The 15,676-nt window shown below is 40.2% G+C and overlaps 1 protein-coding gene across 2 annotated transcripts in view; it reads right to left on the bottom strand.

The window, feature by feature from the left end:
• Positions 1-15,676, bottom strand: part of EEFSEC (eukaryotic elongation factor, selenocysteine-tRNA specific) — a 129,015-nt gene that overhangs the window by 41,294 nt on the left and 72,045 nt on the right. Inside the window, exon 6 of one of the 2 annotated variants that reach the window (XM_064453771.1) lies at positions 3,433-3,589. The exons of the other annotated variant lie outside the window; for it this stretch is intronic. Within the exon in view, the coding sequence (XP_064309841.1) occupies positions 3,433-3,589 (157 nt within the window). The remainder of the gene's footprint in view (positions 1-3,432; positions 3,590-15,676) is intronic. 2 annotated transcript variants of the gene reach the window in all.

The following is a 15,676-nucleotide window of genomic DNA, read 5'->3' as shown; positions in this document are numbered from 1 at the left end:
CTTCCCTGGGCAGCCTGTTCCAGTGCTTGATAAACCATTTGGTGAAGAAACTTTGCCTAGTAACCAATCTAAACCTCCCCTCGTGCAACTTCAGGCCATTTCCTCTTATCTATCGCTCATTACTTGGGAGAAGAGACCAACACCCACCTCACTACAACTTCCTTCAGGTAGCAGTAAAAAGCAATAAGGTCTTCCCCGGGCCTCCTTTTCTCCAGACTAGACAACCCAGGTTCCCATAGCCGCTCCTCATGGGACTTGCGCTCTAAACCCTTCACCAGCTTCTTTGGACACGCTCCAGCACCTCAGTATCTTTTTTGTAGTGAAGAGCCCAAAACCAAACATGGTATTTGAGGTGCGGCCCCCACCAGTTCTGAGTGGAGGGACAATCACTTCACTACTCCTGCTGGCCACACTATTCCTGATACAAATCAGGATGCCATTGGCCTTCTTGGCCACCTGGGCACACTGCCAGCTCATGTTCAGACAGCTGTTGACCAACACCCACAGGTCCTTTTCTGCCGGGCAGCTCTCCAGCCACTCTTCCCCAAGACTAGCAGGCTGGAAAGCTGCCTGGCAGAAAAGGCAGAGAGAAGTATCTGAATTATAGCTGCACACAAACAGTGCCAGAATAAGAAACAGATCTGTGTTCTGCCATTCCCAGTCATGAGGTCTGCCAAGTTTTAGGCCACAGACGACGTAAGACAACATTCCCCGGCTGTGATCTATAGGCAAACACAAGCCATTTCCAAGTGACTAAGGAACAACACTTGGGGAACCCAACACTTGCTCGCGTGAGCAGGCACAGTGCTGGAGGCTGCTGGCACCAGCAGGACCATGAACACCCTACAACATGCCATGGTCTACTATTACCTTAAGTAGTCAGGACACAAGTCTCTGATACACCTACACAGCAATAAAAATCAGGTAGAGGTTGGTTTCTAAAACCAGCCTCAGCTACCATATCAGGTTAACTTCCCAAACAAGCTATTCAATTCCAGAGGTTAAGACTGGTTTTAAATACAGGAGGACTGACTGACTGCCAGGCTAAGGCAGCCCAAGGCAGTTTTCAACTTGCATGTTTCCTTCCCTTCCCTCCCACTCCCTGACACATTTGTGAAGCAATCGCAGGGAAATAGCTTCAGAAAAATTAAAAAGAGCTCTTCACAAAAGAAATCTGTAAGAGAGACTCTACAAGTGGAGACAAGGTTGAAGAATAGCGGGGAGGAAGGGAGAGAAGAGTCTGACCAGTTAAAGCTAATTAAAAAACATAAAATCTAAAAACCCACCAACAGGATGCAGACACATTAAAAAACACTGACCTAACAAAGGAATGTGAACTGTAGTTGACTTAAACAGCATCACAGCAATAGCCCTCCCCCTACACACAAATCTCTGCAACTGTTAAAGGCACAGGTTTTTAGGCCCTTCCACATTCTGTGGGTTTTTGACTTGCTAGTCATATTTTGCTTAATACTCTCTACCTGAGCCGATTTAGCTACTGCCTCTTCTTTCCAGATACCAAGAGTAACCAAAATTGACACAGACTAAAGAAAACTAAATTGTATTATTCTGCCTAGCTTCAAGAGGTATTGAATTCTAGTATTCTACTACATATTCTTCTCATTGAAAGAACAAACTACAAAGGGTCCTGTGTTCCATGGTCTTCTGTTTAACATCTGAGGAGTATAGCCAAGGTTAGATAATGAACACCTTGGTGAAAGGTATCATTTCTTCCCACTAACTCTATATGGAGCAAAAAGCGATTTTCTGAATCTGTGTACAATTTTCTTGATGTGGCTACTGGTTCACAATTATAGCTCCTGCTTACATCCACAATGGTGACAAAGACTCCTTATTAGGCTTCTCCCTGTCCCATGAAGAACCATTTCCTTCACCCAAAATGTGGAAATGGCGACATAAATGCCATCCTCCTGTTCTTCTTTCATCACATTGTTACCTCCAGGAGATAAAAGCTACTAAGAACGCTATGCTTTTAAGAAAGATATCATCTTGATTTCCAGCTTGAACACTTTCCAGTGTTAAGGTCATTTACACATCATTTCACCACCTACCTGAGGTATCTATCTCAGTGAACGCTTAAAAGCTTTTCTGTAACAGAAAATGCAAAACATACATGTATCTGGTGCAAGTTCCTTCTTTAAATATGCACAGTGGTAGGAAGAAGAAAGGAGATTTGCTGAGGGTCAAAATTTGTGCACTTGCATCAAGCCTTAAGTTAAGTGGAAAATAGTCCATCTTCAGCAAGAAATTAGGAAACTTCAGTTTTCTCTGTGGATCAATCACTCTGTGATTGCTGTCATAGAACATCATGATTTCTTTTCTCCACTTGTACAACAGAGGGCAGAGGATTAACCAGTGACAAATGGGCTGAAGACACTACAGAAATATAAACTACTTCTAGTATCATTAAAATCTTATCCCTTAACCCGAGTTAAATGCAGCATCTATTATTGCCTTTTTAAAAGGTTCAGAACAACTTTCCTACCTTAAAGAAGGAGGCAAAAAAACCAGTAGTGACACTTATAAACTTTAGCACCCATCATTTCCGATGCTCTAACCTAAGGAGGCATAAATTCTTGCTGTAATTCAGCAAGGATGAAAAATACAGTAATATATAATAGAATAAAACCAGGAGACACCAGCAATAAAAAAAAAACCAACTCTCTAAGATCTCCAAAACCTCATTTATCAAGCAGTTTTTGCTTGAAGGCAAGTTAGGTAATAACATGCACAACAGAGCCAATTTAAGGAACTTGCATCCACTATACTATATTTAATAAGTAGCTACAGGTAAAAATTATTGCAGGTCTATCTTCCTTTATTTGTTCAGAAGGGCTCTAGTACAAGTCATACATATATATTTAGAGGAGAGATTTCCACAAGCCTTTCTGTGCAGAGCATGATTTCAGTGTTATTGACACTTAACAAGAAGTCATTCTGAGACCGGAGTTTGTTGACACGGGAGATGTGGCTTCAGGCCATTCAGTCTCACAATATAAGTCACAGCCACCATCATTTAGAAGAGGTACAATCCACCAAATCATCAGTGGTTCAACTGAATATGAGCCGATTTCAAAACTTCAGATTACTGGTACCATTCAGACTTGCAAGATGGAAGGATCTTCTACACTTGACATAGACAACCAAAAAAGGGTAGATTCAGACCAGATAAGGAAGAAATTTTTTACAGTTAGGGTGGTGATACACTGGAACAGGTTTCCCAGAGAAGTGGTAGATGCGCCATCCCTAGAAACATTGGTTGGACAGGGCTCTGAGGAACCTGACATAGTTCAAGATGTCCCTGCTCACTGCAGGGGGGCTGGACTAGATAACCTTTAAGGGTCTCTTCCAATCCAAACTCTTCTATGATTCTATGACAGTTTTGTTTTTTTTTACCTGTTAAGCACCTACCTGGAATTCGGATTTTAAATTTGCCACTTTGTCCAAAACCACCATCTATTATTCCATCTTCTCCTGTAGATAGTTTGACTTTTAGACCCACAAAAATCTGGATGTTTGTTTCCTTTTTGAACAATGAACGACCAATCACACTGTAGTCATCGATCACCTGCAAAAGAAATAGAGCTTCATGAGCCTACAATCTAAAGTAAAAAAAATTATACCTACAAGATGCTCTTAAGTTTGGTGACTTCTACCACCCTACCATTGGAAAACCATTTATCCCCAAATGAACAAAACTCTAGACTAGCCACCTCAACTGCTGAGTTTAAGGCAACTGTGTCTAAAACCATAGTCTTCTACGTGAATTAAAGACGACTACGTGAATTAATATTTTTCTGCTTTTACCTCCTTTCTACTAATATAGGAAGAACAAAACCTGCATCAGAATATGCTTTAAAAATCAGTTAATTAAAATCTCTTTTCTGCTTTGAAACCTTCCCATGAAAATCACTTAAGTACCTATGCTCACAAAAAGTTTATTCCATTACTTATCCTACAGCTAAGTACATTATCACCTACATAAACATTCTGTCTCTTAGCTCCAGAACTGCACTCCAACAGCTACACTTCCACAGAAATGACAGAATTGCTCAGAGTTTCTAAATAGAGCCTTTTAAATATTCATCTTTACATACACATTGATTTGTTAAACTAAAAGCCTTATGACCATTGTATCCAATTTTAATTTCAAGGTTTGTAACCCAGTGGGAAGAACCATTCCAAGTTGAATTCTTAATTAAGCTATCAGGAACAAGAGGCAGCAAGGTTGGTGGGTAAGGCAAGATAAAAAACCCTCCCTTAGGCATTACAAAGTATAAGGTGCAGTCAAGCGAGCCTAATCCTGTAGGTGTGAATATCCTTGTATACCTAACGCCTGGAGTTACTCTACCTCGTAGCCACAGCAAGAACATTTATTTACTTATCAGGAATAAGGGGATATTACTTAAATCTTTTCAAGATTTTTTTTTTGTTGGCAAAAGTTGCAGCTCTTCTTCATATCTTAGGAGCTATTTTTAGATAAACCTAGGGCTTTCAAAGACCAAAGTGACTTAGAACAGTGAAGAATAACCAATTTTGAACACTCCCTTTTATTCAGTTTAAATGACTCAAAGTATTGCAGGTTTATTAAGTTACTCTCCTTCCCTGAAGCCTCTTCCATGAACAGTAGTGCATATGTAGACTGAAATCCCTAACGTTGTTCTTATTTTCTTACATATGTATGCCTCTATTTTAATGCCAATCTCAGTATGGCAGTAAACCTAGCATCAGAAATTTAATTTTTGTTTTGTTTTGTTTTAAATAGGGTTTGCCTGCTCAGCTATAAACATCCTTGAAAGTGCTGTGCAATACTAGAGAGCGCTGGCAGGACCTCACCCTGTCCCGTACCAGACGCACCTGCAGGATAAGACATGTCTGCAGCCCATCTTCCTCTTTCACATGGAGATGACAACAGTACAGGCAGCTCTGCTCCCAGTAAAGTGCAGGGTCAAGGCTGCAGGAGAAGCATTCAGATGTCTCAGCATCATTTGCTGCCTGAACATCCACTCCTCATCTTATCCCAAAAGGTCACATTTCTGTTTTTCCCCATGTGTCCTACACCCCCCAGCAAACACTGCTTCAAAATAGCTTGTGAACCATTAATGGTAGTATCACTGTTGGGCGACCTCTGGCTTAAATATAAAACTGAATAATGTCTTTTACTAGAGACACTGATAATAGGTGCTGATAGAGGGGGAAGATAAGCTTTCAGGCACGCTTGCCTTTCTTTCGGTCTGATATAGAAGACTAGCAGAAAAAGAAGTGCTCAATTCCAAACTGAAGAATACCTACATTCTCAAAACCTTCTTTTTCCAGTTGTATTAGCTAGTAAAATAAAACTATTACTTCTTCCTATATATCTTTTATTCCTAAACCAAGAATTTCAAAACTGAACATCCCTCTCCTCCACTGCTGGCTATGTGCTTCTTGGCCCTGTGTTTGAAACAGTTTATTACACTCCAGTGAGGATCTTCCATATATCTATTATTTTTGTAGTTATCCCCACAAAATGGCACAGGAAACCAACTTTAAAGACAACATAAACATCTTTCATTTTTCCAAGAGCACTTCAAAGTTATCTTTAACTTAATTAAAAACAGAATTACAGAGTGAGCAATCATACTAGGCTAGCATGGTTCAATTAGAGCCTCCCTGGCACGGCTGTCAAAAAAGCCCTCAGAATAATTTCTGTCAACAAGTGTTATGGGCATTATGCACCTTTCAGTAAACTAGTAATGATAACAGCAATGAAATCCATCACCCTTTAGGTATGCCATACTCACTTAATGCCTTTTGATTTTAAAATGCCTCATCTTTTATAACTATATGTGCTTTTTAGGGTCTTGCTCTTGTACACACAGTTTAGCAAAGTAACAAAGGCCTCCAGCTACAGTGCTCCTTTCACTCTAATGGTCAACTTGTTAAAAAAAAAAATCCCTCCTTTAGCTGATGGATATGTTCTATCCATATCACCATTATTCCTTGGATATCTCTATAGGCCATTAGAAAAACAACTGCTTTAGTGCTGCTGAGATAATAAGTGATCAGTGACTTGCCTGAGTGGATGTTTGGAATAAAACCTCTATGACCCGAAGTCTCAGTCTCATACACTAAATACTATAGATCCCAGCCTGTGTTGTCCATCTCCCCCAGTTAGCCAATGACCAATTTATCCCTGAAGACAACTAAATAATGAGAGAATTCCTGATGTAACAAAAATTAAGGTAAATGATCAGTCTTTTCAGTGAAATTAAATAGGTGAGAGATAATTGCTATGAAGGAAACCCTATTTTCTCAACTTTAAGAACGTTTTATAAAAATAAGAGAAAAATTAAATTTTTTTTTTTAGTTTTGCATTGTAAAAAGCCACAGAAATGCATGTTGTTCTCTCCAGCTGAAACTCAACACTTCCAATTACTTTACCAGCAATTTACCTCCAATCAGTGGATTTTAAGTTAATCCCCTTTGAGTTCTCAGAACATCTACCATGGCAATCATTTTGCCTATTAGCTGAACAGCCTTTTGGGAGATCTTTCTGCTTTTCTCTCAAACACTCTTTTTTTGGTTATAAAATATTATTAACTTAAAAAGCCAAATGCCGCAAAGACAGTAAGGGATACGCAGTCTGCTCCGAAGCAGCAGCAAGGGGCCTAGCAATGAGGGCAGACTAATTTTATTAACTTCAGGGAAACTTCAAAAAGCTTTAGGGCTTTAATGCCAGACAGAGACGACCCCAAAAGTCAGTTTAAGTGCTGCATAAACAAAGGATTAGGGCAAGAAAAAGCTGAAGGCTCCTTGCATTTCTTGTTTATATTGTCATATGACCTAGTGGGAGTGGGAGAGGGCTGCCTCTCTGACTTTAATCCCCCATGGTGTACAGTGGCGTTTCAGTTCACTGACCTACATTACGATAATATTTTTTTAAATTTATGGGCAGAGGTGCAGCATCAAACTCACTTAAGGACTTTTAAAAAAAGCTGGTGGGGGTGGGGGTGCGTGTGGGGAGAAATACTCAGAAGAGAAAAATTTTCTTGCTGGTGTAGTCTCCCCCTCTCGCTCAGGTTAGATCAGCAGCTTAGAAAGGGATTTCAAGTTCAAAGGGAACGTCTCTGTTACTCTTGTTTTATGGCTTAGACCAGAAGACACAATAGCAATGAGTTTATGAAATATCCCTTCCCACTTGGCTTTTGTGTTTGCAGGAAAAAAGTAAACAGCACTTTATAACCATAGGTGAAGTATGTGCATCTCTGGCACATAACAATTCTGCTAATACCAAGAAGTTCACAGAAAAAAATAACCACCTCACACTCCCCATCTAAGCAGTACTTACACTACCATATACTGTTTGCAAAACTACAGTTAATGTTACATGTGTTGGCATTCATTGCAAACCATAGTGTAAGTCCAAGGAAAAACAATTCCGCTATTTCCCTTTGAGCAGGGATAGCAAGCTATACTGTCCAGCCTGTTAAAGCACTCTCATTTTCAAGATCACTTTGAAATTACTGTCATCTGAACACTCAATCCATCACATACATTTTGAGAGCAAATAGCAAGTAACTCCCTGTGTCCTAACATATCTGTAGGAAAAAAAGGAGATCAGACCAGAAACTTACAGAAGGAAACAAAGAAGGTGCCAGAATGAGACAGGAAATAAGAAAAGGTTTGAGACAGAGAAAGCAAAAGCACTGAATATTAAATACTAAGAAGAGTCAGAACAAATAACCTTTTCTGATTTAATCTGAAGTTATATGCGTTTAAATAGAAATAAACCAATTTTTGAAAAAGGATAAAACCAGCTCTGATTATTCTCAGCAAACTGAAAAATGGCCTGTTTAAACCAAAGCAGAAAACAACAGGAGGAGAAAAAGAACAAAAAAGAACCTATGACTAACACTGAAAATACAAAGTGTTTCTATTACTTTTTTGTGCTTCAGAAAAAGTACACTTGAGACATCTTCATCATGATCAGTGACAGCTCATTTGTTTCTAGAAAACAGTTGCAAGCACTTTCCATTTCTGTGTCAGAAATGGGACTATTTTGGAGGCTGCAAATTCCTGTTCTTTTTTAAAATGTGGCTTCATGCATAGAGAAAATGACGGTATACGAGACTGCAAAAAGGGAGAAAGAGAAGGGAACTGAGAGGATTTCACTGGCAATTGGGTTTGCAGCTTTTTCGATTCTCCAAAGACTGTTCCAACTTTTAGTTTGTTCCTGAGAACTAGGTGAACGACTTGGTACAAAGAACGAACTATTTAGTCAGCCACGTTGCTTCCTCAAAAGCTTACATCAGCATAAAAGTATTAAAGGCTTTTCTTTCTGCAGTTCCCTCCGGCACTAGAAGCTTCCGGTTGTGTGCTGGGCTTTAAAGACCTTCTCAGCATCCTCCAAGCGAACAAACTAAAATTCTGACTTTGAACATCCATCCAGGCAGAAGGAACAGGGATGAAAAGTTCATCTGCAGTACTTCATGCCTCATTACTACCACTTTGACAGAGCAAGAAGCCATCACACAGATATCTCCACATATCCACTAACTTTGGTTTCCAGATGTTTGTCCCATCTCTCTCGACCCTGTTTCTTGTATCCAAGAAACATCTTCCTTTCTCTGCCCTTCTCTTCCTTTCTCAGTGAAGGCATGATTGCATTTGAGGATTTCTAACAAGCAGCCATAAACGCCTTTCCCTTTGCTGAGCTTTTCGCCATCACTATAACCTGGTTAAAACTAGTACAGGAGTGGAAAGGGTACCTTTAGTATTAACTCAGGGCAATGAGTAAGAACTGCATAACCAGACCAGTTTAGATTTTAAAAGCTCCGTACTTACCCACCAGTGCATGCACACGGCATGGACAAGCAGGACACTAACTTCATTATACACCTTTAGAGGACAAGTTTCCCTCACCTCTACTTAAAGTTTATGAGGGCTGAATCCCAAAAAACCACAGGCACTAAATTCCTGACACAGCCTGGTTAAGAACAAGTTCGTTTTACCAAGTGAGAAGAAACTGGTTCATGTCATTATTTTATTTATCTTTACCCCAATTCATGCTGTGTTGCCATTATGTAAGAAACTCAACATCAACAGAGAGGGAAAAAGAGGAGGCTACAGACTTACTACACACAGGACCTCCATCTCCAGACCAGCCCTGCCTTGAAATGCTATAAAGATTTAAAACCCTGTAATGCTCACCACCCAAGCACAAACCAAGAAAGAGGCTGTTTTGTAGAGCAGAGGATCTGTAGATGCAGAAGTCTTGACCTGGCCTCATAAGAAGGACACAGAGAGGATTGGCAAGCTGGAGAGGGCTCCCCCCGGCCTGCGGTTCTGAGCAGCCAGAATGACTCTGGTGGTATCGCTGTGACTTCAGAACACACAGGCACTTTCTTCAACTCTTTTAAGTGTTTTACCTGTGGTGATCTCAGGTTCTGAGATCTTAAACATCCAAAACCAAACATCAGTGATACCTGGCAAGTTTCATTTGGAACAGCACATAGATCTGGCACACAGCAGTTGGTCAAGTACAGGGACAGTAAGTTAATTTGTTTCTAAAGGAAAATGCTGCATATAGCTTGGGGAGGGCAGAGAGGCACACAGAACAGAGGTTTACAAAATCCTCACTGGAAATTAAGCAGGCAATGAGGACAGGCCTGCAAAGAGCTGCCTGAAGCAAATGATGTCGAAGGAAAGCAGAGTGCTAACTCAACACAGATTCGCATCCCCTTCTGAAGGCACCACACAGACATACAAACACCCCAAGCCTGTCCCCTCCCCTCACAATCTCTAGCTCTAGTGTGCGGTTCCTCTGCCCACAGTCCAACAGTCCACCATGTCTCTTGGATAGCAGTTTCCTTCTGCCATTTGGTTAACAAGGTTTGTGGTATCAAGCAATGAAAGTCTGTGCTATACTGCTGAATATCTGTAACTCAAATCCTAGGGAAGGTGTACAGTGAAGGGATGGTTACAGTTCAATAATAGGTACGTTTAATTTTACTTTACCATTTTACTTTAAAAATGCCTAGGAAATTACATTTATATAAAACCTAAGTTATTTAAGTTGCAGAATTGGGCACTTAAGTAGTTAAGAAATGCCAGATGTCCATACAACCTTATTCCTGTCCTCCTTTGATATACCCTATGATATAGTCTTTACATGACCACATCCAAAAAGATTTCACGGGAACGCTGCCTTATTAAGTGCACAAGGGAGAGGCACAGGGGAACAGAATTAATGTTGCATAGGCAACTGTAAATCTGGTATTTCCTAACTTTCAAGTGCTTGATTTTGCAACCTAAGTAACATTCTTAATTTATTTTTGTATCCAATAAATAAAATGGTGTATTGGTTGCCTTGCTGACAAACCGATTCCCCCACAGGTGACTCTTACACAACCTCAGAAAAATCAAGACCAGCTGTCCATACACTTGTAAGGCCCAAAAGCATGTCTGCATTTTAAATTTAATAATATAAATAATAACCATAGGTGTTGCTCAAACCTTGCAAAATTCTACTACCCAGTCATGTGGAGCAAACCATTATTTTCTTGGTGAGTGAACAAAATACCAATTTTTTTCTTATGAGTAAGCAAGCAGATTCTGTTACTTAGCTGGTATACTTTCATGAAAAAATTATTCTACTGTATTAATCCATATGTTGTGTCAGTCAGTAAACATCGCCACTCTTTTCTCAGTTCTGTTTAACAGAAATGGTATTTTTGTTCAATGAGCATACAGCCCTCCCCCCACTAAGCTTCTCAAACCTTTTTACTCAAAAACTAAACAGCCAATAAATAAATGCATCTTTTATATTCCTCTTTTACAGCACATTTTAACCAGTGAATGTGCTGTGCACTTTTATTCACCTGATTGCCTTCATCTCTGCATTATTACTGTATTTAGCATACCATCAGCAGCCAAGCAGAACCAAACAAACTCATGTTCAGACTTCAAAGCAGGAAAAATATTAATTGTGGCGTCTGCATGTTTACAGTAGATGGAGCGACATCCACCACTTCTCCCAGCTAGAGTCACAAAAGGTTCTGCAACAGCCCAGGTCACCGCCTGTGCCTGCAGGCAGCACTCAACCAGTTTTCACTGTACAGTTTGGCCTTGCTACTCATGGTGCCCGTATTAGTCTGCACACCGCATCAGCCACCCAGAAAGTGGCATTGTCTGGCTGACAGTGTTTTGCTTGCCAGCCTGCTGAAACTACAGTGCCACTCTGAGGAAACAGCAGATGAACCAGTAGCTGTAGTAAGCCAATGAAACATCCTTTATCTAGACATAAGTTAGATGGAAGAATCTAACCACCTGAGCAGGTAAAATTTACTTCATTCCTAGCAGTACTCCAACCATGCAACAGAAAATTCAAGGAACAGTGTTTCTTTGGCAAATATTTTAAATACAGTGCATGGGTTCCACTCTGTGAAATGAATTCTTGGATTACTGGTAAGACACCTGGAGAAGATTCAGTAAAAAAAGTGCCAGTGTTGCTCACATATGATCCTCTACTTGGGAATCTTTCCAGAATGGAGTACTCTGGTGCTCCCATGCTAATTTACCACCTCCCCAAGCAAAGACAACTTTCACAGAAGTCTGGTCTGATTCCCTAAGTAAACCACAGTGGATGTTCCTATGCACTCATGGGCAAGTTCATTTTCCCTCCTTCATGCCCTCCTTCAGCAGTTTGGTTAAGGGTGTGGCTAAGCTACTATAAAACTTGACATGTACTCTGTAAACTAAACACTGGTATTTTCATTCATAAAAAGCCAAAAGGAATTAAAAAACTAAATATGGCTGATAACTGTTAGAAAGACCCTCTTCTGCTTTTCAGACTGTCTAGCTCCCTAAAAGGATAGTCTGGGTCATTGCTGGTCATCAACAAATTTAAATACTATTTCCTCAAACTTCCTGCAGTTGCTTACGAGTACTCATCTTCACAATATCGCATCATCCTTCTGAAAAGGCCAGAAAGATCTGTTAAGCGATGGTGACAAAGATCTTCCATTTGACCACTCAGGTAATGCACTTGCTCTGACACAGCTCTTGTTTTCCTACTGTAAGAAGAGAAAAAACCCACCACTTAAAAAAGATTCTGAAAGATAAGCTTTTTCTCTTCAAGCTTCAGAAGAGATACTCTGATAAAAATCTTGATAACTTACCCTGCTTTCACATCTTGCTCCTAACAACAATGCTTTTCTCTTTGGGGACACCTAGATCACGCTCATATTCAATAATCAGTAACATGATGTTATTAAGCAATAACTGATTCTTCCATCCTCCACAAACTAAGCATGTGAGCTACATAATGGCCTCAGTCCCCAGGAGAACGAGTTTACTAAGAAAACTCACTATCCAACAACCCACAAAATTTGGGAACAGATTGATTCTGAATAAAACTGGGACATCCTATGGCTGTGACACCTGAAAGGAAACTGCTGAAGAAAGAAGTGCAACGTTGATTACCATCAAATAAGTAAAGCCTAGGAGGCAAGGCAAATAATGAGAAAAATACATTAAAAACTTCGAAATACAGAGAGAATTAGTTTTTCTTTATGTCAAAAGAACACAGAGAAAGCATCTTTAGGAAGGACAAGCCCATTCTCATAGGAAAACATTCTGCTATGCTTAAAATGGAAAACAATCGCAGCTGAGACATGCACATATTTTTGACTACACAAGCTTGAAAGTGCAGAAGGTGCAGCTTGTGCTATGCAAGCAAGGCAGAGACTTTTCCTTCTCCTTTCGTTTCTGCCACAGAGCTACTGATTTACGATCATCCTTGACAATAGGACCCTGTGGCAACCATCCTAAGATAAATCCTGCTTGTGCAAACACTTTCAAAATAGGCAGAATATCTGAGTCATGCAGGAAAGCATGATGCACTTCTACAGTTCACCTTTCAGTTGAAACTCATTGTACTCAACCTATACATCCATGAAAGGAAAAGAGCAAATAACACGAAAAATATAAAGGATTTATCCCAGGAACTGAGTAACTGCTTCACGAGCCAGACTGCAATTAATCTGCAATGCTGCACAGAGGTAAAATTCAGAGGGGAAGATATTTTGGAGATGGTGTTAGGATTAATACAAGTGAGTCGGCCCACAGAACTGCAAGGAGCTGACTAGCGAGCAGCCTGTCTCCAGAAGCACAAGACCAAAGATAACAGCTGCTGCTTTTCATAATTTGCTTGTCTCCAACTCCAGGGGCTGCTGACCTACTATATTTTGCAAACCCACGTTCACAGCCACCACAGTATGCCAGTTCAGAGGGATAAACTTTCTTCACAGCCCTCTTTCCACCAAGATTCTCACATCACACTCCTTAAAGCAACACTGGTGTTCAGAATAGCACTCAGCCCTGCTTTTACCTTTTATCAGGACAAGCCACTTGTTGCCAGCCTAGCTTTTTTCCTATCAAAAGTACATTTGTCAGGCAGCCAAGGTTTTGCAAAAATAGTGTCCAGAGGGCAACAGTCTCTGCCTCCATATAACCATGCCAGAAAGACGCTTGACAGAAACGTCCTTCCAGTGAACTCCCCTGCCTCAAGTCCTCTTTGCAAGAGAAAACCATCCTAGCATTTTACATCATTTTTAAATCATCAAGTTAAGCAAATAAAATCCTTTGCTAGTGCCCTCTTAGTTCTGAGGGAATGGCAGATTTTGATTTTCCTTAAAACTAACTCCTAAAGACTTACTCTAACCCCAAAACAAATCTGGTCTAAAGCAGAACAGGAGCATCCACATGCTTACACAACAGTTCAAAAGCTATCAGATAAAATACTAACTCCAGTTTGAATCGTGCATCTTTTTTGTAACCAAGGTACAATCCCAGCATAGGTGCAGACCCCAAAATCCCCTATCCTGGTTAGAAGCTGATTTCCTGCACTATGCAGCATCTCAGACAAGACTAACTTAACTGAAAAGGCAAATGATAAATGTTCTAAAGCCAGATTTCTCAGATACTACACTAATACATACCTTAAAAAAAAGATCAGTGGATAAATAAGCAAGGATGTGAGAGGCTCAAGAACACACTGCAGACAGGTGAATTCAAAGATCCTGGTGTACAACAGTAGTAAGGCTTTGACTCTTTCTCTCCCAGTGCTCTATTTGAGTCTTAGCATTAAAAAGGCAAGATACCAAAAGGAAACAGCAAGCAGTACAGAAGTGCAAGGGTACTTGAATTTTTGTAGAACATTTACCATGACTTGAGCAGGTGAGATTAACCACAAAGCTTAGGAGTGATTTTTCACTAAAATGTACTAATTCAAGACCACTTGTTAGTTTGATTTTTTTCCCTTTTAGAAATATGGTGTTTACCCGTTCATAGATTTGATTTTCATGTGAAACAGTAAAAGTGTCATACTTGCTCTTAGCCAAAACACCTTTAATAATATTTAAAAAAAAAAAACAAAACAAAAAAACCCCAAAAAAACACAAACAATCACAACCTTAAAATCCAGGGGGGTAGCACATACAAGGGGCATAAAAAAGAAGTACTGTGGTGATAAAACTTAATGAATTTACTACAGCCTGGTTCTGAGAGCATGGTTCCACCCCATGCTGAACCTGGGAAGGTGGATGTTACATGCCCCTGCCTCCCTCTCTCCCAAGCCCTTCAGGAAGCTATGAAGCTAATTTTCCCCAGCAGTATTCCCTGGAGGAAGAGTTCACTTCTCATGAAGGTAACATGTATTTTTTAAAATTATTATTTTTTTATGCCTCCCCAGGGAAGGTGAGGAGGGGGGAGCTTCCTTGCTCAAAAGAGAAAGAAATTTTCCTGTATCTGTGCCAAGAATAGACACCCTAAATTCAGCGATCTTAATCTCCAGCCATCCATCAGCAGCAGGGTGGGACCAGCTGATTCAGATTTTCTATTAGCTAGCGACTTTGTGTACTAAAATAAGTCACTGTACCACCCAGTTGTTCCTGCTGCCCTCTGCTCTGCAAAGGCACAGACTTAATAGCAGCTTCCTCAGCTAACGCTTTAAGTACTTCCCCAGCAGGTCCTTTCTAACTGGCACAATCCTCTTCTCACCAACTCTCCCAAGTCCCTGTGTGCCCCTGTGACTTTCACATCACAAGCTTTTCTTATGACATTCAGCTCCTCTACCCTTTTGGCACGCATTAAGGAAAATGCCAACTGAGTTTCTGCAGTACCACAGGAGGCAGAATCCAAGGACAAACCTAACACACAGACAGACTTTTCAATGGCAACTGTGTGTTTACAGGGCCAATTAGTATTATACAGATAGTGAATCACAGACAGTGTATCAAGCGATACATAGGGCACTGTGTGAGACAGACGAAGAGAGGAAAAAATAATAAAACACCCAGCTCAATTTCAAAAGGCATGGGGAGATATCAAAAGAGTTCACTAATATTTCAGCCTAATAAATGACTGTTGGTCAAATGTTCAATTACACACATTCATTGGTTATTTTCTGGACCAGAAAATAAAATGTGTAATTTAATTAATGTTATTCCATTATGTACACAGTAAACTCAATTGCAGAATAAGTAAACTGGCAGAGGATTTGAAAATAACACTAAAAAACAATTTAAAATGCACAACCAAGGCTAATAGCAAACTTCGTTAACCCAGTCAGACAACTCAGACAGTTGGTACGCTGCAGGTTTTCAACTCCCAC

The sequence above is a fragment of the Phalacrocorax carbo genome, chromosome 6, assembly GCF_963921805.1.
Source record: "Phalacrocorax carbo chromosome 6, bPhaCar2.1, whole genome shotgun sequence".
Lineage (NCBI taxonomy): Eukaryota > Metazoa > Chordata > Aves > Suliformes > Phalacrocoracidae > Phalacrocorax > Phalacrocorax carbo.
The sequence above is the reverse complement of the archived record's forward strand: the minus strand, read 5'-3'. Positions and strand labels throughout refer to the sequence as shown.